Here is a 23,278-nt window from a genome sequence, read left to right as displayed (position 1 = left end):
ACCTTACAGTGCAGATTACGGCGTAGCACCTACTGATCCTTAGCCAGCGCTGCGTGGTTTGTTTCCACTTGTTTCCACTACGGGTGGCTGCTTTGAATAGTGGAGTCTGCGTTCTCTCATGGTTAGTTCTCTCTGGCTAGTTTCTAGTTAGTAGTGGTTGTACTGTTGATAACTAAAAGAGAGGAGGATAGGGATTTCTCTCTTCACCTTGTTTGTTCTGACCTTGGGACCCCGTGCAGGACTGTGGTTCTTTGGAGCAACCCAGCACACTCATACTGGGAATAGACTCCAGTAGAAATAAACATGAATCCAGGTGAGTGAATTCCAGGGATTTGGTGGGGAGACCCAAGTAAGATATCGAATAGGAGAAGAGTCATGCTGGGAAACTGAGGCAGGAGAACAGTTCTGCCTGGAAGCTTATCTGTGGCAGGGAAGCCACCGTCTACACACAGAGCTGGTGGTTGAGAACACTCAGGTTGGGATGGAGAGAGTGGAGTAGGGAAGGCTTCAAATCTGGATCTACTACTATGTGTCAGCCTCAGGCTGCCTAATTTTATTTGGGAGACACGCCATGCTTTATACCTGCTGGCTGTCATTTAGAACTGTCACCTCCGTGTTCAGTGAGAGTCAACACACGAGCCGTGCGCTGTGCTTTCCTGGGGTTTGGATGGACACACGTGCTCCTAGCTCGTGTCTAGGAGGCAGAAACTCAGGATGGAGACACTGCTGTAGGTGTTACTGAAGAGGCTTCTTACCTTACACAGCAATTCCATGGCGTATTCTTCTATCTCTGTAATTAAAAATGAGTGGATGAAATAAAATAAGGAGGTAGATAGATAAATAAATAAATGCCAGGCATGCTGAGAGATGCCTTTAATCCTTTCCTCTCTCTCTCTCTCTGTTGATAATCTCTCTCTCTTTTTATCTCTCTTTCTCTGTCTCTCTGTCTCTCTGTTGATAATGAAAGGAGAGAAAGAGAGACAGACAGACACACAGAGAGAAGCATAAAGAGAGAGGAAATGTGATTTTAATCTTATAACAAGAAGTCCTCTTTATAAAACAACAACAAAAACCAAACCAAAACAAAAAAAACCAAAACAAAACCTCCCAGTATATTGATTCTTCTTACTTTTTTAAGTCTATTTTGAGTTGGGGTTTGAATGTGGCATTAGATAGAAGCCTAATTTGATTTTATTTGACCTTTTTCTCTGTCACTTATTGAAAAACTTGCTTCTTGCAGAGTGTTCCTGGAATCCTTGTTAAAGGCTAGTTAAGTGTGAGTGTGCATGCGCCCATGTGTGTGTGTGTGTGTGTGTGTGTGTGTGTGTGTGTGTGTGTGTGTGTGTGGTGTGTATATGTGTGTGTGAGCTTTCTTGTCTGCACCACTTGCTGAGACCTCTGTCTTTATACTGGTGTTAACCATACCACTTAACTACTATGAACTTGGATTAATGTTTAAAAATCACAACATTTTATTTCAAACCCCTACAGATTTGTGTTTTTTTTTTAATGCACTCCATTCTTTGTGGATATGTGTGGTATTGCATACATTGTAAAATTTCTCTATCTCTATCTCTATCTAAAAAATATGACATTGAGCACTTGGGATGCAAAGCAAGGGAGCAAATTTGAAGCCAGCCAACAATAAATAGCAAATCCTGGTCTCATGGGGAAAAGAAGCCATTGGAATTTTGAAAAGGACTGCATTGTCCCTGAAGATTACACTGGGGGCTGGGGGGTGGTAAAGTGACCTTTTTTTTTTTAACTAATAAGAACAAGTCCAGTGAACATAAAGACAAAGAAGTATCAAAAAATGGAGAAAGTGTAAGAAAACTAATAAAAAATCGTTCAATAAAAGTTCTAGCCCTTCTCTTTCGATTGACTCTATTTGGAATGTTGTAACACCACTATATCATTCCCAGGCAATTCCAAGCAGACTGTCCTGAGCTAAATATAAAGCAACTATTCTTATAACTAAAACTAGAAATCTCACATCCCTGGGCTCTGAGGATGGAAGCTTCCCTTTAGTCTGTAGTTGAATTCCATGTCATTCAGGAGACAGGAGACACTGAGCAGACACTGTTACACGGAGAACAACCCACCATTTCCCCCAGCATGATATCTCAAGGGATGTGGAGGATGGTCCTATGAGTGGCCAAAGCCCCAGTCTAGGTCAGCAGGCTTTAAACACAGGAGCTAGACATGCCAGCTGTGATCATCGTGTGTAAGGGAAGTGGGAAGCAGATTAGAGAGCCCAGCTGTCAACAGCATCACTGCCCTTTGGAGAATCTATGTGCATGCTTGGCTGCATCACATCCCTGCTTCCACACCTGGGCTCCAAAGACCTTTGAACTAAGGATTCTCCTGAACCTTATACAAACGAAGGACTCTTCGTATCAGGAAAATGCTCATAAACTTACAAATAGCCTCAGGGTTAAGAAGCTATTTAATGCACATTCTTGGGTTCTGTAGCCACAGGGCTTAGATATGGTTGTAGAATTATTCCAGCAGTTCTAAAGAATGGAAGAACGTGTGTGTGTGTGTGTGTGTGTGTGTGTGTGTGTGTGTGTGTGTATGTTTAGGCAGTGCTAAGCAAAATAGCTAAAAGATGGGAACAACCCAGTGGTCTTTGGAGGACAAATATATAGGCAGATGGTGGACTGAGCACTGAAAGCATCCATCTGGAAAGTGAGGAGTAGGTACAATTCAACAGGGATAAACGCAGAGTCAGAAAACAAATGAGATCAGCCATGAAAGGTTTGCTATTGTATGAGCCACTGACATGAGGCCTTAAGAGCAGCCGCCTTCCTAGAGAGAATGGGCGGAGGGGAGGGACGGCTGAGGAATCAAATTCAGTCTTTCAGCTTGGCACACGGAAACCTTTCTAGAAACAGCTGCTGTGCTCTACCTTCTACATCCCTGATAGCCAGCAGGTGGCTCCTTCCAGCACAAGCCTGTGTGCCTCCTGGGTCTCTCTGAGTGTACAAAGCAAAGATACGGGACAGTGCAGGAGAGGATCAGAGCTTCAGCAAATGTGTCCAACCTCGACAGGGCAAGCTCAAGGGGGCTGGAGAGCTCAGGGGGGCTAGAGATGTAGACAAGAGAGAAGCATGACCATTTAGGACATCGATAGTCTGTATGACAACCAACTCACCAGGAGGAGAAGATGAGTGTCCATAGCCTTTCATGTCTATAGCTAGAACACGAAAGCCCGCCTGGGCCAGAGCAGGGATCTGGAAAACAGAGCAGTTCAAGGGCATGGCAGTGTGGACTCACCAGTCCCTAGCTGATGCTCCCTGCCTGTACGCCTTTCTCCCTCTGACTTGTCAATGGCGCCACCTAATGTGCCACAGGGTACTTGTTAGTCTCATTCCCATGGAGCTAGATGGGGTCCGTCTCCTAAGGCTGCCGTGGGCAGTGGTGGGTTGTACACTGTGTCAGAGTACACTGAGCAGAACGTCCTGCTTGACAAGGCCGCTGCACATTACTGTGTTCCTTACTAAGGTTTCCCAGCGGAAGGTGCAGGATGCCCTCAAGAGCCTCCTCCTAATGCAGATGTCTCGAGGACCAGCGTAGCCCCAAGAGACTTTCTAGAGTCAGCACTGTTGAAGCCATGTGGCTTCAATTAGAGACGATTCATCCATAACATCCCAGGCTGGCCTATGCCATCTGGCCCCTCCCTTCTCACCCTGCTCGGGAAGCACCTTCCCCGGTTTTCCTTACCTGGTACCTCCAAGAAAACCAGCTCTCAGGAAACCCATGGCAGAGGCATATGGCAGGGCCAGAGCCCATCTCCACAAAGTGCAGGCGGATCCCTGGCTGTGGAAGAGGGGAGTAAGAGTAACCTTGGTGCCAATGCAGGCAGAACTGGGGCTTCCTTATGTGGATGACTTTCCACAGCCATTGCAGGAGATATTCATACCTTGTCTGACCCAGTTACATCAGCTCAAGACCCAAAGGCTAGGTAACAGTGTCTGGAGTTATCAGTGGCCAGTATGGGTAACATACTAGGTGGTTTCCACTATGATGTGAAAAGATTATGCAAATGTTTGGGAGCAAACAGAATTGAAACAATTTAGCTTCCTCTCTAAAGTGTCATAATTTTCAACTGGGAGCAAATTTTCTACAAAACAAATGGTGATGTGTAGAATTCTATGTCTACTTTATGAAAAACTGTTAAGTTTGTGTATGTGTGTGTGTATGTGTGTGTGTCTGTGTGTGGTGAGAGATAGGAGAGAGAGTATGTATGTGAGTGTGTGTTTTGTTTGTGTGTGTGTGTGTGTGTGTGATGGTGATGTATGTGAGGGTACACACATGAGTAACAGCCAACTTGGCTCTCATTCAGTGGTAGTCTGAATGAGAATAACTCCCATAGGCCCATGTGTTTAATTGGGCTCCAGTAGGTGGAACTGCTTGGGAAGAATTAGGAGGTGTGGCCTTGTTGGATGGATGCCATTCCCAATCAATGTGTTCTCTCCACCTCCTGCTTCGGGATTAAGATGTGAGCTCTCAACTGCTGCTCCAGCCATTAGCTGCCATGCCTTTGCTCAACTATCATAAACCCTAATCCTCTGAAATCATAAGCCCAATTTAACTCTTTCTTCTATAAGTTGCCTTGATCATGATATTTTACCATAGCAATAGAAAAAAACTAAGACATATTTCCTAAGAGCAGTCCAGTTTATGTATGCATGTACTTATCTATTTATTTATTATCAATAGATAGAACCTCTCCCACTTGCCTGGGACTCACAAAGTAGGCCATTCTTGCTGGTGAGTGAGCCCCAGGGATCTATTTATTTCTCCCTCCCAATGATTATGATTACAAACTCACACCACCATGCCTAGCTTTAGTTTTCTCATGGAACTCAGGACCTCATGCTTGCAGTGAGTGTTTGACCAGCCGAGCCATCTCCCCTCCTCAGATGTTTGTTTCTTAAATATGATTGTTTGCATTGTCTTTTTGGTTGGCTCTATTGGCAAGATAACCATTAGGACTTCTAACATCTGCTTTATCCCATATCTCTGAAACATGCTGGCATTTGTAAACATGCCTTCCTCTGGTAATAGTTGATGTAGTCACATGACTGCGTCCTGGCCAACCGGAAGTATATGCTTCACCAAGGGCTCCGTCCATTTACCAGGCTTTGTTTTCTTTTGTTTTCCCATTGTACAGTTTTGGACTGATAACTCAATGGCCCTTGTTATTCCTCATAGCATCTGTGGTCCGAGAGAAGTTGGTTGACTCACCTTCACTGTCACATACCCATGGCTGACGTCACTTGGATTACACAGGACTGGCTGAGGTGACTCTGGAAACTGAAAATACAACGGGCACAGTGAAGGACAGTGTAAGAGCCCAGACATCACCCCTGCCACCCTCCTGAGTGAATCCTGATGGTCTTCATGAATCAACCCCATCCAGATTGGACATGGCCAGACTCCATCAGCTGTCTCAGTATATTGGAGTCCTGTGACTGAGTTCTGGCTGATGGAATGCAGACAGGACGGCATAGCACCCTGGTCAAGCCAACAAAGCCCACACATGATTCTCTACAGTCCCTCATCTCCTATCTTTCCACTGGGCATCCTATGAGATTTGGGAAGCCCTCAGTAGGTGACAGTAGATCCTCTGTCATCCCAAGTTCCCAAATGACTGGCAGTATTCCATAGAGGCCCTGGGGTTGCCAAATAAACATCATGCGAGCCAGAAAAATACAAGATTTGTACATCTCTGTGGTTTCAGACAGTCCTCCACAGAAGTCCTCAGACAGCCTTCAGGTTCAGGCCAGGCATAGTTGCTGCCTCTCTGTGATGCCTCTGTAGGAAGGAATCTTCAGTCAGCTGCAGCCCTACTCCGTGCCTCTCAGTGAGCTGCAGCCCTACTCCGTGCCCGCCTTAGACTATTCAAATTCTCACCACAGAGTTCTACAGGCTGGGTGGCTGTTTTCAACAACAGGCAGTGATTTCCTTGGTTTGGGAGGACAGAAGTCCAAGATGAAGGTGTGGGTTAGGCCAGTTTCTCCTGAGATCTGTGTTTATGGGATGCCATGCTCCTTTGTGTCCTACCTCATGTGTCCCTCTGTGTGCCTGTGGCTTAGTCTCTACTTATTACATGGAGACCAGTCACATTAGGGTGCAGATCCCCTTGCTGGTCTTCTGTTTCCTTAATTATCTCTTCCAAGTTCCAGTATTCAAATCCAGCCATGTTTTCAGACACTGGGCATCACTATTTCAGTGTGTGAATTTCAGAGAGCCCAGCCCCTAACAGTCTGTGTCTTGGTCCTTGTCCTCTAGAGACCCAGAGGCTTCCCCTGACCTGTCTTTGGAAAACTTCTAGGTGAGGAGCAAAGATCCAGACTGCTCACTTCTTTACCTGGCTGGCGTCAGTTCCCAAAGCATCAGTATCATAGGATGAGCTACTGAGCACGTGGGCAGATAAGTCTCCTGATGCCTGAGCCTTGGTGTGTAGGTTACCGCCGTTTGCTGCTACACCTGCCTGCTACATCTGCCTGCTACACCTGCCTGCTACACCTGTCTGCTACACCTGCCTGCTACACCTGCCTGCTACACCTGCCTGCTACACCTGCCTGCTACACCTGCCTGCTACACCTGCCTGCTACACCTGCCTGCTATACCTGCCTGCTACACCTGCCATCTATCCTAAGAAAGCCATCCCTCACAAGTCTGTTAGCTACCCTCTAAAATGGAGGCATAAACTCCAGAATTCGTTCTACTTCTAAAAACAGAAGAGGCTTTCAAGATCAAAAAAGGGAGTCCCGCCCAGGTCATACCACACTATGGATAAACCTTAAGGACATTGTACTCAGTAAAACAAAAAGTATGTGGTTCCACTCATACGAGGGACCTAGAAGTCAGACTCTTCAAGACAGAAAGTAGAGTTTAATGTGAGTCATTACTTACCGAGTACAAGCTTCTGACTTATTATTTTTTTTAATGGAAGAGTCTGGAGGTGGATGGAGCTGGCTGCAGTGTTCTGAATGTACCCACTCCCACAGAACTGCTCGCTTTAAAATGACTCAGACGGCAAACTTTCTGCTAAATGTACTTTACCACAGGTTTAAAGTGCTGAAGATAAGGACATAACTGATTCTCCTCTGTAGCTTCCTGTGCTGTACAGAACACTGGGAAATTGTCAGGTAGTGTTTGAGCTGACGGAGAAGCTAGCTCTGGAAGTAGGGTTGCCCCATGCCCAAAAGCATGGTTGTCTCAAAGAATTCTCCAAGGCCCCTTGTCTGGAGTTGTGTCCGAAATTCTGTGACAGGGAGGGGAGAGAAAAGCAGAGCATCCCAGGAGTAAAAGCATCATTTTCTTAAACAATGAGAAGCTATGGTGGTTTGAAAATGTTTGGCCCAGGGAGTGGCACTATTAGGAGGTGTGGCCTTGTTGGAGTAGGTGTGGCCTTGTTGGAGTAGGTGTGGCCTTGTTGGAGTAGGTGTGGCCTTGTTGGAGTAGGTGTGGCCTTGTTGGAGTAGGTGTGGCCTTGTTGGAGTAGGTGTGGCCTTGTTGGAGTAGGTGTCACTGTGGAGGTGAGCTTTGAGACCCTCCACCCAGCTGCCTGAAAACAGTCTGCTCCATGATGATGTAGAACTCTCAGCTCCTCCAGCACCGTGTCTGTCTGAACTCTGCCATGCTCTCGCCTTGATAGTAATGAACTGAACCTTTGAACTTGTTAGCCAGCCCCAATTAAATATTGTCCTATAACAGTTACCTTGGTCATGGTGTCTGTTCACAACAATGAAAACCCTAATTAAGACAGAAGGTGAACCACTTCCATCACAGGGTTGCTATTTGTTGTTTACGCCATGATATAACAGTACCTGCTACTGTGGGAAGCTCAGCCATGGAAAGAAAGCTCAACTGAGAAATTCAGCCCATGCCCTCATTCTCCCCAGTCAGTTTCCGCTGGATGTTTATAAGGACCTGATTTGATGATGTCACCTCTCTGCTATTTGTTCTTCCTCTTGGAAGCCTCATCACAGGAGACATTCTGTTCTGCTTGAGACTCTATCAGAAACTTCTATTGGCTCCTTTAAATGGGCTTCCCCCAAAAATTTCTGCTAGATGTTTTGAGCTCCCAACTTGGTGATGTTTATCTGTCTGTCTGTCTGTCTGTCTATCTATCTATCTATCTATTTTTTATCTATCTATCAATCTATCAATCATCTATCTAATAATCTATCAATCATCTATTATCTATCTATCTATCATATAATCTATCAATCATCTATTACCTATTATCTATCATCTATCTATCTATCTATCTATCTATCTATCTATCTATCTATCTATCATCTATCTATCTAGTCAGCTATCTACCTAACTATCACCTATCTCTTGGTATTTACTCTTTTACTTTGGCTTGCTACATTCTTAATAAACTCACTCATTTAAAGCCCAAAGTATGATCACAGCGAATCAATCTCTGGGCCATACACTATACTTCCCCATGACCAACGGGAAGAAAGGAAGGATGTAGAATAGGTATTTAGCTTACTGGGAGAAGAGACAAACTTAGCAACAGAGGGTGATGAATGATTTTGATTCAAATTGAACTTAGTTTCCCCTCTGCTTATAAGACTTCTAGACCTAGGAACAAGCTAAGCTTGGGAAAATATTGCTAACTGAGCCGTCTTCCAGCCCTAAGTGCCTTTCTCTTGTCTTAGTTTCCTGTATTGGCAAACAATGGTTTAACTTATGCTACTGTCTGCACAGAAGAAATGGATAGATGTTGGTCAGGGATGTGGACTTGTAAATCATGGGTGGCAATGACCCAGACTTTGCCCAAACCTAAAGTTACCTGTATCCCTGTAACCTTCTCCAGTTCTCTCAGAGCCGAGGCTGTGTTTTGGACCAGGATGGTCACCATTCCCATGTCACGGGCTGGCTTCAGATTACTTCCAAAGTCATCTAGGAAAACAACCTGGACCCAAACAATATGGATGTCAGCTGGAGGAAGCATCTTGTGTGAAAAGAACCTCAGAAGGCAAACAGGACCAGGGGCAGCTCTATGGTGAGGAAATGAACATGGATCCTCAGGGATGGAGCAGGGGTCTAGGTTCTGACCTGGCATCTTGGGGTGAGATGGGTCTAGCAGGAGGAAGGTATAGCACATGAAGAAGAGGGACCTTTCCTTTACCCTTTAAGATTAGAGGAGGAGATTGTTATACAGCATTTCAGCCTTGTGACTCCCAGGACACGTAATGAACAGAGACAGGAGTCCAGTGAGACATGAAGCTTGGTCAGGCATTGGATAGGGAGGCATGGCAGAAGGAGACCCACTTCCTTTTCTAGGGTGGCTCTCACTAGCTTGAGACTTTGAGGAAAAGTCTCCCAGGGTCTTTGTTTCTTCATGAGTGAGCTTGGGCAGCCGTCCTAACAGCATCTGATTTAACCTACAGCCACAGAAAGGCTACATTAATGGAACATTCTAGACTAAGCTACAGGTCAAAAAACATTCCTCCTGACACAGGAGGAATGGCCTATGACCGCGCTGCCGAGTCCCAAGTACACCCCAGGCTGTAAACTCAATGGCTCTCTTGTTGCAAGATCTCTGGAACAGCCTTTCCCCCACTAAAGAGAGTACCTGCTAACCTCATTGGGCTTTGCCTTCAGCGTGTCCAGTAGGAAATTGTAGATCTGAGGCTCAGGCTTGATCATCCCCACCTGGCAGGACTCTATCAGGAAGTCAAAGTGTTGGCTCAGCTCGCACATCATCTGGGCCAGGCTGCCTCTGTGGTCACTGTCATCTAGCCAGTTGTTGGTGACAATGCACGTGGTGAATCCTGAGCAGGGAGTTAGCAGGGATAGGATCAGCTGCAGAGAGAGCTGATGGTGGTACTCTGGGTATCTCCAAGGGGCCCTAAAGATGGGGAGTCCCTACTGTGGCTCCTGATAACTGACTCCAGTCTGCATACACAGCTTTCATTAGAGAAGCTGAGAAAGAACCACCTTACCCACCAGCACCCCAGGCACAGTCCAGAGCACTAAAATAAAACACCTACTGATGAATGATTTTTACTTTGTCTTTGATCACATGACATCATTTCACAGGACCCAAAAGACTGGCCCTCTGACACTCAAACACTGGGAAAATCAGAGTTGCTTAAAAGCCGTGTTTTAAATACTGCGGCAAAAATTTTGCTCATTTGAATAATTATTGATACTAACTAATACCAACAAAAGAGCAAGAGTTCATTCATAGAGCAGTTACTGTAGCTGCTTTTTTATATAAAGTTACATCATTTCCCCAGGGATCCTAAAAGTATAGAGTTGTCTCATGTCTCAAAAAGGCTCTGGTGGCTTGCTTTAAGAGTGTTTCAGATCTGTGACCTTGAAACACAGGTCACCGTATTCTGACTTGAGCTTCTCAGGGCTCTGGTGTAGTTGAGCCATGGAATGGACAGTACAGGACTCTCACCTTGCTTTTTGAGAGCAACAGCTGCCTGTAGCATGGGGCGGTTGATGCTTCTTGCTGCCATGGCTTGGCTGAATATTTGACCTATGGAGAAATTCTCAGGTAGCGTGGCTCCACAGGCTTTGGAGGACTTCCTGCAGCTTTCTTCCATGAGTGGTACCCACTGTAAAGCAGACAGATAGGAGCGGGTAGCAGAGTTGGTGGTTACAACCTTGGAGAAGGTTTGGCGGCACCATTCAGTTCAATTGTGTGCGTTCGAACCCTGGAAACACATTCCCCGAAAGAAATGCATGGGCGTACTTCGGCTGCTAAAATAACAGAAGCTGGGGAGCCTGGAAGCGGGGTAAAGTCCTTTCCCATAATTCTGAAGCTTGTGAAGACTGGAGTCAAGACGCAGACAGAAGAGTGCGTTATAGACAGCGTTGCTCACTTTTCTCAAAGGAGAAGAACCTAACTAATTCTCTATGGTCCCCTCTCCAGGACTCTAACCTCATCCTGAAGGGCTAGACTCTGCTGAATTAGTTACTACTTGAAGGCTCTACCGCTTAAGACTGTGGGCCAGAATCTGAACATATGCACTGGAGAAGTCACGGGCATTAAGATAACATCCAGCCTTCAAAGAAACTACGCGAATGAGTACGACTTTAGGTCCTTTCAAAACCGGAACCTTGAAGTCTTGATCTTCTGCACCTCAGAATGACTTTTGGAGACTAGGGTTTTAAAGATGAGAGTCAGGTTAAATGAGGCCATCAGTGGTGAATTAATTCAGTAAGATGGGCATCCTCAGAGGATAAGATCAGAACACAGCCTCATGCTGTCATGAAGTAGGAATACTGTCCTCCAGGATTAATCCAGAGAGCCGCACTACTGTTGGGGGATGGAGACTTTGGGAGACATAGGGGAGGGAAGGTCCTTAGGCCATCAGGAGCATATGGTTATAGGAATTGTGGGACATTAGCTTCCCAGCCTCTCTCTTCTTCTAACTGGTTCATAATGTAAGTTGTACTGCCTGAACCAGATGCCCGACACTACAGAACTGTCCAGTTTTAGACTGAACTCTTACTTGATAGCTATGTAAATATTTTCCCTTTATAACTTATTTGCCTCAGGCATTTTACCCTAGCAACCTAAAGCTAATGCACATACACAGAGGGAAAGCCATATATTGATCCGATGAGAAATTGGCTGTCTGCAAATAAAACCCCAGAAGAAACCAATCCATTTGAGATTCTAATCTATAACTTCTCAGTTTCTGTGTTTTACTATGGCAGCTTACGGTGGGCTAAACATCTGTACCCTGCTAAAAGGTATATATCGAAGCCCCAATGCTCAGTGTATATTATCTGGAGGTGGGGGCTTTCAGAGATGACTGAGTAATGAGAGTGGAGTCCCCATACCTGAAGCTAATACCTTTATAAAAACACACCAGAGCTTTGGAAGCTTGCTTTTTTTCCTACACAAGGCTACAGCAAGAAGAGGGCTGACTGGAGCCCAGGACGAGCACCCTCCCTACATGCCCTGTGTTCTCTAGTTCCTGGAAGAGGGGGAAATGATTATCTGACACTTGAGTCACCAGACTTTGGTAGCACATCTACAATCGCAGCCTAAGCTGCTGCTGCTGATTGTGTGTGTGTGTGTGTATGTATGTATGTTTAGGAATGCCCACCCGGGATTGGATAGTCAATTAGGTGGCTCCTCCCTCAGGAACTGATTCTTAATCTCTTGGCAGTCATTAATTGCCTATAGCTCTTCACTTTGGAATGGAGTCCTGTGAGATTTCCTCCATCCACATTGACAAAACAACTGATACTATCATTGTGATGGTCTTCTTTAGGCAGCCATTTTGAGATTTCATGTGGCATATAGGAGACACTATCTTCAGCAGACACCCCGATCCTCTGTTTCTTATGGTCTTTCTTTTTATCCAGGTGGCCCCCAAGTTCACTGAGAGAGTGATAAGTGTCTCCAACAATACAACTTTTTAATAAGTAGATTTAAAAAGAACCGTGGGCTTATAGACACATTCTTTGTGGACACACTAATTCACAATTGTGAATACCATGACTACCTGATTAAAAAATAACTGAGGATTTAGTACCAGGAACAATGTTTAGTGATACCAACCAAGTGAAATGCACAACACTAAGCATTCCCAGGCTTCATAACCACTCGGACATGGGTGGTATCATCATCCCATTTTACTGATAGCACAATGGAGGTTTTAAGAACTTAAGTGACTTGTTGTGGTCTTGATCTGTAAGTAGGTCCTATAAAACAAACCCTAGTCCCTGACTCCAAACCCCTATTCTATAGTTATTGAGTGGCCCTGACCTGAAATAGCTACTCTGGTTGTCATCATTTCTTGTCACAGTTTCTCAAGGCCTCGAAAGTCCCTCAGGTTGGCCCAGACAGACAACAACTCAATTTTAAACACACCTTCCTGTGTCTTGCTACTTTGTAAGTTATAGGGGATGAAGGTGGGGTTGCAGGAGTCAAGAAGACATGATCATGCCCACAGGCAGTTGAAGGACAGGGCAGAAATGTAATGATTCAGAGAACCTCCCCAAGGGGTTCACCTAGTGTTCCCTCACCTGGGAAAATGTGATCTTCCCTCTCATGAGTTGCTCATTGGGTCCCTCTGGGAATTCCGTCTGGAAAGCACCAAGCAGAAAACCTCTGGAAGATACAAGGAGCAGCATCATCACCAGCCATCCAATGGCTTCATCATGTGTCCCATAACAGGGACAGACGGCCTCCATTTATATTTGTAGACAAACTGTATCAGAAAAGATGGGTAGCTATAAGCCAAGATCAAGTTTGCTCACATATAGCCATCTTTAGCTCACATTCTGCAAAAGGCACAATTCTTTTCCTGGTACTTATTATACACATATAGTCCCATTTTATCTTAATCTCTAATTTCTAGAATTATTTCCTGAGTTAGGGACTAAAATATCTCTCCTTCAAAATTCCTACACTAAAGTTTTACTTTCCAGTACTTCACAATGGGGCTATATTTGGAGATGGAATCTTTAGAGTGATAATGAAGTTAATGAGACCTTTGGGGCTGGTCCTAATTTAACATGATTGGAATTCTAATGAAAAGGGGCGACTTAGACCAAGGCACACACAGAGCACAAAACCTTCTTGGACATACAGAGATGATATAATTCTCAAGCCAAAGAGAGATGATTCATTCGAGGCAACCAACTGTCACAAATCTAGTGTGATATTTTAGATGAGAACTCTATGGCTTCTGGGACTGAATAATCAGACATGATTACCAAGAGGCCAGAGTCACTGTGATGAAATCTTCTGGGAGGTATTTCATCGGGGTCAGCACAAAGAAGGTATGGTTGGGGCCAGCGGGAGGGCAAGGCTGTGTCACGAACTGGCAGCCAAACCTGGTAATGTGTAAGAGCCTTTCCAATGGAGGTAGAGTCTTTAAGCCCTTGGAACCCAGAAAATCATGAGTGAGTCACAGTGCCAGACACTGAGCTGGTTACACTGCTGGAGTTGGACTTTTCTTTGATCTTATTGTAACTGTACACTGGTTCTTCTCTCTCGGAACAAGAAAGAATGTAACTCGTTTTTAACTTTAGAGGAGCTCACAGTTGAGACTTCCTATTTTTAAAGAGATCTTGAACTTTTACATGTTGAAAATTTTAAAGACAATAAGACTTTTAAAAGTCAGACTGTATTTATACTGTAATATTAACATGGAGATCTTGGGTACAATTAACAAAATGGGTATTACTTAAAGGGATATGCTTGTGCATTAACTGACATGGGTAAGATGGTCTTGTCTTATTTATTTATTTATTTATTTATTTATTTATTTATTGTCAAATTGACACACAACAAGACACATCGGGAAGAGAGCATGTCAGTTGAGGAACTGCCTCTATCAGACTGATTTGCTTCCATGTCTATGGGGCATTTTCTCGATTTTTGATTGATGTGAGAGAATCCAGCATCTGGGCTGAGCCATCCCTGGGTTGTATAACAAAGGCAGTTGAGAAAGCCAGGAATAGCAAGCCAGCAAGCATTATTCTGCCACTGTTTCTTCTAGTTCATGCCTCTAGGTTCTTCCTGCTCTGAGTTCTTGCCCTGGCTTCCCTAGATGAACTATAACCTGTAAGGCCCATGTTGCTCCTTGCCACAGTGTTTATCACAGCAAAAGAAAAGCAAACCAGGACATCAATGTTGCTGAAATCTGAACTTCTACCCTCCTGGAATATCTCTTGCTAAGCCAACTGGTCTGTACTCTTTGTTCAGCAGCACTAATAAACAGACACACCTTGCCTATTATCAGCTGCAACTGCCAAGCCCAAACTCACCATCCCCAGTTATGAGAAAAACTATATTCCACTTTAGTTTGTTTCTGACTATAAAGAAGTTTTTGTTGTTGTTTTGCTTTTAAACAGACTAACCCTCTCCCAGATAAAATCAACTCTGTGCACATATGTGTGTGTGTGTGTGTGTGTGTGTGTGTGTGTGTGTGTGTGTGTGTGGCCTTGACCAACTTTCTTGTGTTTAGTAATAGCTCTGCTCCACTTTTGCTAACAGGGCTTTCTGAACAGTCACATTAAGATAATGATTGACAGCAAATTCACACATTTTCTACCTGCCCATCTAACAATTCATAGTGATCACAGAGCAATGCAAATACCACCTCAGTCCAGTGTCAGAACACTGCCATCTCCATAGTGAGATTCCTCGGGCACTTTAGCAGTTGCCCTGCAGTTTTAAGAATCAGAGTGCAATTGAAAGCCAGAGGCTTTCATTAGATGCCTAAGGTGTGTGAGGCTTGTGCCTCAACCTGAGATGTAAAAGGTGAGGAAAATAACAACCCCACCCTTAGGAAATGCACAGTGATTGGTGAGCAGATAGCTATAGTGTATGACTGAGATGGAGACACTAAGGAGATTATTTGTTTCTCCCTGGGAAATGGGGATTGGTTAAGGAAGAGTGAACAAGACCAGCATGACTGCAATGGGATGCTGCAAGAGCAGGCAGGGGTTATTTTAAAGTAAAAGTGGTAACGAGAATATTCTTGCTATTGAAAAACATGAACTCTAATTTTCATTGCATTTATTTATGTGTAGGTGTGTGCATGTGAGGTGAATCCTACATGGTACAGATATGACATGGTTCTTGCCCCTAGAACCATATATTACTTCATGTTCCTCCTTGGGAAATATTCTCTCTGCCAAGGTTAATGACTCTATGATAATCAGAGACAACATGAATCTGAGAGGTGAGGGGACATCTGTGTCCTTAGCAAAAATGGTAAATGCTGAAATCATCAGAATAGCCTTTAAGGCTGTTGGAATGAACGCTGAAAACAAGAGTTTGAAAACATCATTTCTCAACTATGCACTATTAGCCAGCATGTCTGAAAGATATTAAGGGAGGAAACAAAGAGACTTGGGGAGTGGTGATGGCAGGGCAAGATCCCACTCAGTTAAGTTTATTGTTTGTGCTTACAAAGGCAGGCAGATCTCTGAATTCATTTGCACTGTTAAAAAAATGTACTTGCTGTTTCTTTCTAAGAATCAAGGGACTGGTCATGGAATGCTGATTAGTGGGATAATTGAAAGGGAACCTGGAGTAAATGACTGACTTGATATGTACATAAAATGTCTGGTCTGTGAGAGCTGAGCTATTTGGATGAGCCGTCTGGAGATCTCCTTGGAGATCCATCTTGAGCAGAACACTGGCTGTCAGCTTATATCCACGTTTGGCTTCAAGTCACTCTTTTCACTGATCCTGAACACTGATTCCTCAAGACCCCTCTCCAAGCTGAGGCTGGTCCCTGGCACACATGCACACACATTCCACAGAAAGTAACTTGAGGGAGTTAGTTCTCTTCCTCTACCACATGGGTCATGGAGATGGAATTCAAGTTGCTGTGCTTGGTAGCATGCACCTCTGTTAGCTTAGCCATCTCACCAGCCCCTGAGCACTGTAGTTTAAGAATGCTTCATCAAGGCAGTGAGTAGTGAAAGGGACATGACAGAAAAGGAAACTGGTGAATCCGGAGATCCAGGATGCTGGAGGGTCCTGGCTGCTCTTCCAGAGGACCTGGGTTACATTGAGTCCTGCACTCTGATCTCCTGAGTTCAGCTCATTTTGCTGTGGCCTACTCTATGGCACCTGTGAAACAACCCTGACCATAGTCATGGAGGAGCTATATGAGGTAGCATCTAGTGATATGCTAAGTGCATCACTCTGTAGACATGAAGATTTGGTAAATAATAGCATGTATCAAGAACACTGCTGCCTATCTGCTTTACATATCAGCTAATTTAACCCTGAACCAAAACTCCTAGTAAAGGGCAGTATCTTACTGAATGGGAGAGGTGACTGAAAAGACAGGTTAAGCAAGCACACCCATGGACCTACACACAAAACATCTGTACATACATACCCTCACATAAAAATGGGCATGTGAAGAGGCCACCTCTTGTATCCAGACAGGAACCCCAGTGAAGAGAGGGAAATCCCACAAAACTTTCAACTCCAAACTTATTCTGTCTGCAAGAAATGCAGGCATGAAGGATGGAACAGACATATAGAATGGAGACTGAGGGAATAACCAACCAATAACCAGCCCCACTTGAGACCTATACCAAGGGCAGACACCTGTCCCTAACACTATTAATGATACTGTTATGCTTGCAGACAGGAGCATGTTTTCCTCTGAGAGCCTCCAATCACCATCTAACTCAGACAGATACAGACACCCACAGCCAAACAGTGGATGGAGCTTGGGGACTCTTCTGGAAGAACAGAAAGAAGGACTGTGGGCCCCAAAGGGGGATAGAAACTCCCCAGGAAGACCATCAGAGTCAACTAACTAAGACCCATGAGGCTCTCAGAGTCTGAACCACCAACCAAAGCTGGACCTAGGTCTCCTGGCTCATATACAGCAGATGTGCAGCTTGGCCTTCATTCAGGCCGCCAACAACTGGAACGGGGGCTGTCCCAAAAGCCATTGCCTGTACATGGGTTATGTTCTACTAGCTGGGCTGTCTGGTCTGGCCTCAGTGGGAAAGGATGAATCTAGCATTACAATGACTTGAAGTGCCAGGGTGGGATTCCCGGGGGGGGGGGGGGTCACCTGCTCAGAGAAGAAAGGGAGGGGGGAGAAGGATTTGAAAGGAGGTGGCTAGACGGGCGGGGGGAGGGGTAGTGAGCAAGTACAGTGAATAATAAAAAAAAAGGTTAAATTAAAAATTTTAAAAAGATAAAGACAAAAAAAATGGGTATAGCTTCACACGTGAATGCACACACACTTCTTGTAAATTAGCTCATCATCATCCTTCCTCAGTTTACCAGCCCAAAGGCACGACTTCTTTTGGGCAAGCAAGAGGTAGGTGGGTTTTCACTTTCAAATGTAGTTCTCAAATTCTAATTAGTCACAGGTTGATCATTTGAAGGTGGACTTTGTAGCCACTTGTTTATGGATGTTTCTTAGTTACTGATGTGTTTATTCACCCTGGACAGAAACTTTTTCAGAACAGCAGCCAAGGAAGATACAAAGTCACAATGAGCCAGAGAGGGAAGAAGCTATACTGAGTGTAGGAACACTGTTCTCAGAGTCACTGAGGTTACCTACTGTGTGGTCAAGCAAGGTTGTGACTACCTACTGTGTGATCAAGCAAGAGCCCCTGTCTCTGCATCTAAAAAGGTGCCTGGTGGTAGATGCTGAGCATTCTTTGGGTTGGGCTGCATGATTTATATAGTGCAAAGGTTAATCCCTATTGGCCTTTGGTGTCTGAATTTAAGAATCCTTCGACCAGACCGATCTCCAGACTTCAAGCTGCCCTTACACCACTTCCCCTCAGTAGTAATTTGAAATTACCCATTCCTTCTTTTCCTTGGGTGATACCAGAGTGACACTTCTATCTTTTTTATTTGTTTACATAAATGTTTTTCTTTTTTCTGATTATAAAACACATTTTTAAACTGAAAGGTTGGAAAAATTTTTAAAAGTAGAAGGAAAACCATACATGAGCTCACATACAATTAGTGATATCTAGATCTTTTTAAAAAATCATTTATTTTTATTACTTTTTAAATTGGGCAGTGGTGGCGAACACCTTTAGTCTCAGCACTTGGAAATTAGAGACAAGCTGCTGAGTTCCAGGACAACCAGGGCTATACAGAGAAACTCTTGTCTCAAAACAAAACAACAGCCTTAGTTGCTGGGACTCAAACTTCAGCAAGTTCTTAACTCCAGTCATCTCTCCTGCCCCGTGTCTGGATATTTTGATATATTTATTCCAGACATTTTCCACAGTCCCCTGATTCCTTTCTTCCCCGTCTGAAACCTAGCTACTACTTTCTGGAGTCAGTGACTGCCTCCCAGAACCCCATTTCTCTGGACTGTGGAACTTTTCTGTAAACTGCTCTTTCATTAGATCTCCAGTAACACTGGCCTTGGACTGAACTTTCTTGTAAATCGCGGCGGGTATTTTTAAGACCCAATTCTATAGAATTGATCCGGCAGCAAATAACCTAATAACGCCTATTCTCGTAAAAGACTTTTTTGTTCAAAGCAAAGTTTAATTATTTAGCATTTAGCAATGGATCTACTCGGGCGTGCTGGCGTTTTAGTACCAGGAAATGATTTTGATCTTGCCCAGGCTCACCTGGAAAGCAATTTGAAACCTCGGCTGGGCGTGTGGACAGGGCGGGACATTGACCCAGCGCGGGTCCCCTTACCTGGGCAGTGCCAGGGCCTCCTCGGTACGGCGGAGAGCCCCGGCTATAGAGGGGAGGGCCAGCACTCCGTCAAGGTCGAACGCTGCCACACGCAGAGCCATGATGTACCAGTTGGAGCGCCAAACTGACACAGACAAGAAGTTGGAAGGCTGTGACCTAGAGTGGAGAGGCTGGCAGTAGAGCCGAGCCAGGCTCAGCACCGCCCTCTGGCCACGCCCCACCACGCCCACTACCGACACTGCCCTGCCTACCGGAAGGCTGCCTAGCTGGGAGGTTCCTGCTGGATGTTCCTCCCAAGTGTCAATCCCGGTCTTGGCCACTTCCTTCTGCTTAGCCCAAGGACTAGAAACCTTGCCAAGGATTCCCCTACCCCCTTCCTGTTCTCAGACTTTGACCGTTTGGAAACAGGCTTGGTATGGAGAGAGAGGAATCTTGTGAAGGCAGGCGGGAGGAGAGGGGACATTTCAAACATTTCCTCCTTCAGTTTTTGGTCTTGGTTGGCACATCCCATATACATTGGGATCTGTGAACCATCTTCTCTAAGTGTGGTCCACATCTTTGCAATCCCCTCCCATCTGCCTGCTTCTTCTGGCAGCGTTTCTGGAATACAACACAGTTTCCAGTTACAGTGTGCCAACTCAAAATACTTTCTCTCTTGAGAATTAGAAGAAATGAATCGAGTCTGTTTCCCCTTTGTGCACTGCATTTGAAGTAACACTGCTTAAAAGTGACCTGGGCTTCTTGGATATTTCTGGAACCTTCCTGCCCCTTGGCCCAGTGTTCTTCCTAGTTGAGAGGATAAAGAGAAAACTCGACTATTAATGAGTCCAATAACAAATCCACCGTTGAGGCCAAGGCTGGTGTAAAAGACTGCCTGCCTCCCTTACTGAAATACGGAATTGACTTCTTCCTTTGCTCCAGCTGCTTCCAGTCAGGTGATGGAAAATGGTCCTACTGTGGGATAATTTTTTGCGAGTCTTTTGGACACTTCCTCTTCTTGCCTCAAGTCTTGTATGGTTGGGACAGTTTGTATTTTCTGAGATTCATACCTAAGAAGCAGAATGTGGCTGAAAATGTGGGGTGTTGCCCTGAGAACAAAAATGGTCTTTAGAGAGCACTTGTAGTAGAACACTGGAGAAAGAAATAGTCTGATGTCCCTGGGCCTGCAGACAGAGGAAGAAGAGAAGCTGAGATGGGTATGTGGTCCTGTCTGCCTGTAATTCCAACATCCTGGATGCTGAAGTAGAAGGCTCCAGAGCTCAGTATTACCCTCAACTTGTATACAAGCTTGTATACAAACTAACTTGACAGACTTTCCTTTGGGTTCTAGATTTACACATTCAACAACTTTGTTTGACCATGGAATGGTCCTCCACAGCTCCTGACTATAAACTCTGCTTTGGTCTCACCTTCAACAACTGCTTCTTCCGAGAGCCTATGATATGGTTAAGTCTCCTCTAAAGACTTGACCCTCCCATCCCCCAACCAATGGCACTATTAGGAGATAGCTCAACTTTGAAGAGTTGAAGGCCTCAGGGAAGACTTCTGATCAGTGGAGGCATGACTTTCAAGAGTATACCCTGGCCTCTCACGTTTTCTCTCCCTTGCATCCTGTTCCTGAGGTGACTGGTTTTGTTATGTGCTGTTGCTGTGGGCAATTAGATCAACCAATCATGGGAAGACACTTCTAAATCTTTGAGCCAGAAATACTGTTTTTCTCTCTAAGCTAATAACCTCTGGTATTGTTATGCTAGTAAAAAGCTGGCCAGAAAACAGGAGTAACATAAACCTTGGCTCAGCTGCTCCGTCCAGAGACCTTAGAATTGTTTGTTGACCCCTGGCTGCCCACTGAACCACATGCTCTGAAACTTGGTTCCTGGTCATCTGACTGGGACATAGGTGGCGGTTTCTGGATCATGGTGGTATTTCTTTCTCAATGGTTTGGCTGCCCCTGGAAACAAATTCTTTCAGAGATTTTGTTGGCTCTACCTCATCACTCATACTTAATATGTCTGCCTTGTCACCTGCACTTGATACTTCTGATAACTATCAATATTTAGTACTCCTGCCTATTACTCATAGTTAATACACCATGTGTTTGAAAGAGCTACGGTGGTTTCTGTTGCTCACATCTGCAATTTGACTGATAGAGTGTTACTGAGGCCGAAGGAATGTGTTTATAAAAGTTACAAAGCCAAGAAGAAAAACATGGCTACCAAAAAAAAAAAAAAAAAAAAAAAAAAAAAAAAAATGGAATTCATAAACCACTCCTTAAAAAGAAAACTATGAAGTCTTGAAAAATGAAAATCCATTTTCAAACTGCAATCATCCTTGGTTACTGTGATGTGTGGCTTTAGTTGTCAAGTTGACACAACTCTGCATGAAGATTTGTCTGTGTGAAGTTGGACTGCAGACATATCTGGGGAGATTGTCTTGATCAGCTTAGTTGATGAGAGAGACCTACCCAAAATGTGGGTGGCAGCTTCTGCTAGCAGCCCAGATAAGGCACGGAAGGAAGGGCCATTGCTCTGGCATCTTGGCCATCACCCTTGAGCAGAAGTTTATTTTCCCCATTGCTGCTGCTGATTCTTTGCTATCTATAGAACCAGCTTCTTCAAGCTTTCAACAGAGACTGAAGACCAGCAACTCTCTGGGATCTTTTAGGGTAATGGTTCTCAACCTTCCTAATGCCGTAACCCTTTAATACAATTCCTCATGTTTTGATAACTGCCAACTGACAGAAGCCATCTAGGAAAGGCTATGGCAAGCAAGTTTCCCGAAGACTGTTTTACATGGCTGCCATGAGTAAATTCTGGGGAGGCACAGCCCCAGAGACTTCATTCCAGGATTGCTCCTTGCTGCTGATATGACTTTCCTACTATTATTACACAGCTTAATGATTCCTGGGCACCAGCCCACCCTATTGGGCAAACTTTCTGGAGATCTACATGAAGATGAACTTTCATAAATTAATGCTGCTTAAATGAACTAATGACTTTATAGTATTCATGATTTGATTCAAATAATTTTAGGAAGAAAGTTTAAGGAGGTGATTTTAATTGTTTTGGCAGAAAGATATAATAAAGTTAGAATCAAGAATAGAATATGTTCCTTCCTCATAAAATAGTAAGTGAAGGCTGCATTATAGGAACTACAATGAGCTTTCATAATTGCACTAGAGGAGAAATAGGCTCAGGACAGATTTGTGATCAAGATTTGTGGGCAGGGATGGTACGGACCCCATGACTTCAGTGGTCAACTGTAGAGCAGAGTCCTCCTAGGACTGGTCCTGTGATCCCATCTGGGTTGTGGCTATTACTCTTGCTTGTTTTCTGAGTTCAATTTCTCAAGCTGCTATGGGCCCACACATATATTCTGTCATTGTCAACAATGACACTTCTGACTCCTAACTGTTGCAGTAAATATTAAAAGGATGGCTTATCCTTTAATGGCCCCTGAGGTCTCACTGTGCAGTGTTGCCCTAGTGTGGAGCTGAATGCACAAACTCTGTCACTCGGTCTGCAAGCTGCTCACTTCATGAGGTTCCCTTCCCTGGTGGTTCACTCCACCAGCCCTGTTGTTTCTGCCCTGGTGGATTCGACCACCCTGGCGTGTCCCATTTCTCCACCACCAGGCACAAATATGACTCTAAAATCCGACAGCTTGTCAAGCAGGTTTATATATTAAATTCTCAAACTGCAAACCTTCTACACAATAAGCTTACATCCAACGACAAAGATATAAACTGCCCTTCTACATGAGATAAAAATACCTACAGAAACCCTTAAAAATATTCATATCTACTTATTGCCACCTGGATCTTGATCCTCCTTCTCCAGCTCCATTTTGATTCCTCCTAGAATCTCCCTTTCTCTCCTCCTCTTCTGTTTTCCTAGCCTTTTCACTGCCTATCTCTCCACTGTCCAATCATGTATCACCTTAACATCAACCCACACTTAACCATCCCCCTAAACTTTTCTATGGCATCCATTGTGCATTCGGAAACATCAACGTGGAAGTGTAAGCAATGCGGAAGTGTAAGCTGAATAAACCCTTTCCTCCCCAACTTGCTTCCTGGTCATGATGATTTGTGCAGGAATAGAAACC

At 44.5% G+C, this 23,278-nt stretch overlaps 1 protein-coding gene across 1 annotated transcript in view; it reads right to left on the bottom strand.

Annotated features, from left to right (window-relative positions):
- Nucleotides 1-19,317, bottom strand: part of EPHX2 (epoxide hydrolase 2) — a 33,677-nt gene extending 14,360 nt beyond the window's left edge. Inside the window, exons 1-9 of the mRNA XM_080926461.1 lie at nt 19,172-19,317; nt 13,030-13,114; nt 10,442-10,601; nt 9,616-9,806; nt 8,822-8,944; nt 5,251-5,319; nt 3,724-3,819; nt 3,155-3,233; nt 756-790 (exon numbers count right to left, since the gene is read on the bottom strand). Of these exons, the coding sequence (XP_080782587.1) occupies nt 756-790; nt 3,155-3,233; nt 3,724-3,819; nt 5,251-5,319; nt 8,822-8,944; nt 9,616-9,806; nt 10,442-10,601; nt 13,030-13,114; nt 19,172-19,272 (939 nt within the window). The 5' untranslated portion in view covers nt 19,273-19,317. The remainder of the gene's footprint in view (nt 1-755; nt 791-3,154; nt 3,234-3,723; nt 3,820-5,250; nt 5,320-8,821; nt 8,945-9,615; nt 9,807-10,441; nt 10,602-13,029; nt 13,115-19,171) is intronic.
- Between the last annotated feature and the right edge of the window lie 3,961 nt (nt 19,318-23,278).

Source organism: Micromys minutus (assembly GCF_963924665.1).
Source record: "Micromys minutus genome assembly, chromosome: 12".
NCBI lineage: Eukaryota > Metazoa > Chordata > Mammalia > Rodentia > Muridae > Micromys > Micromys minutus.
This window is presented reverse-complemented; position numbering and strand designations above follow the sequence as displayed.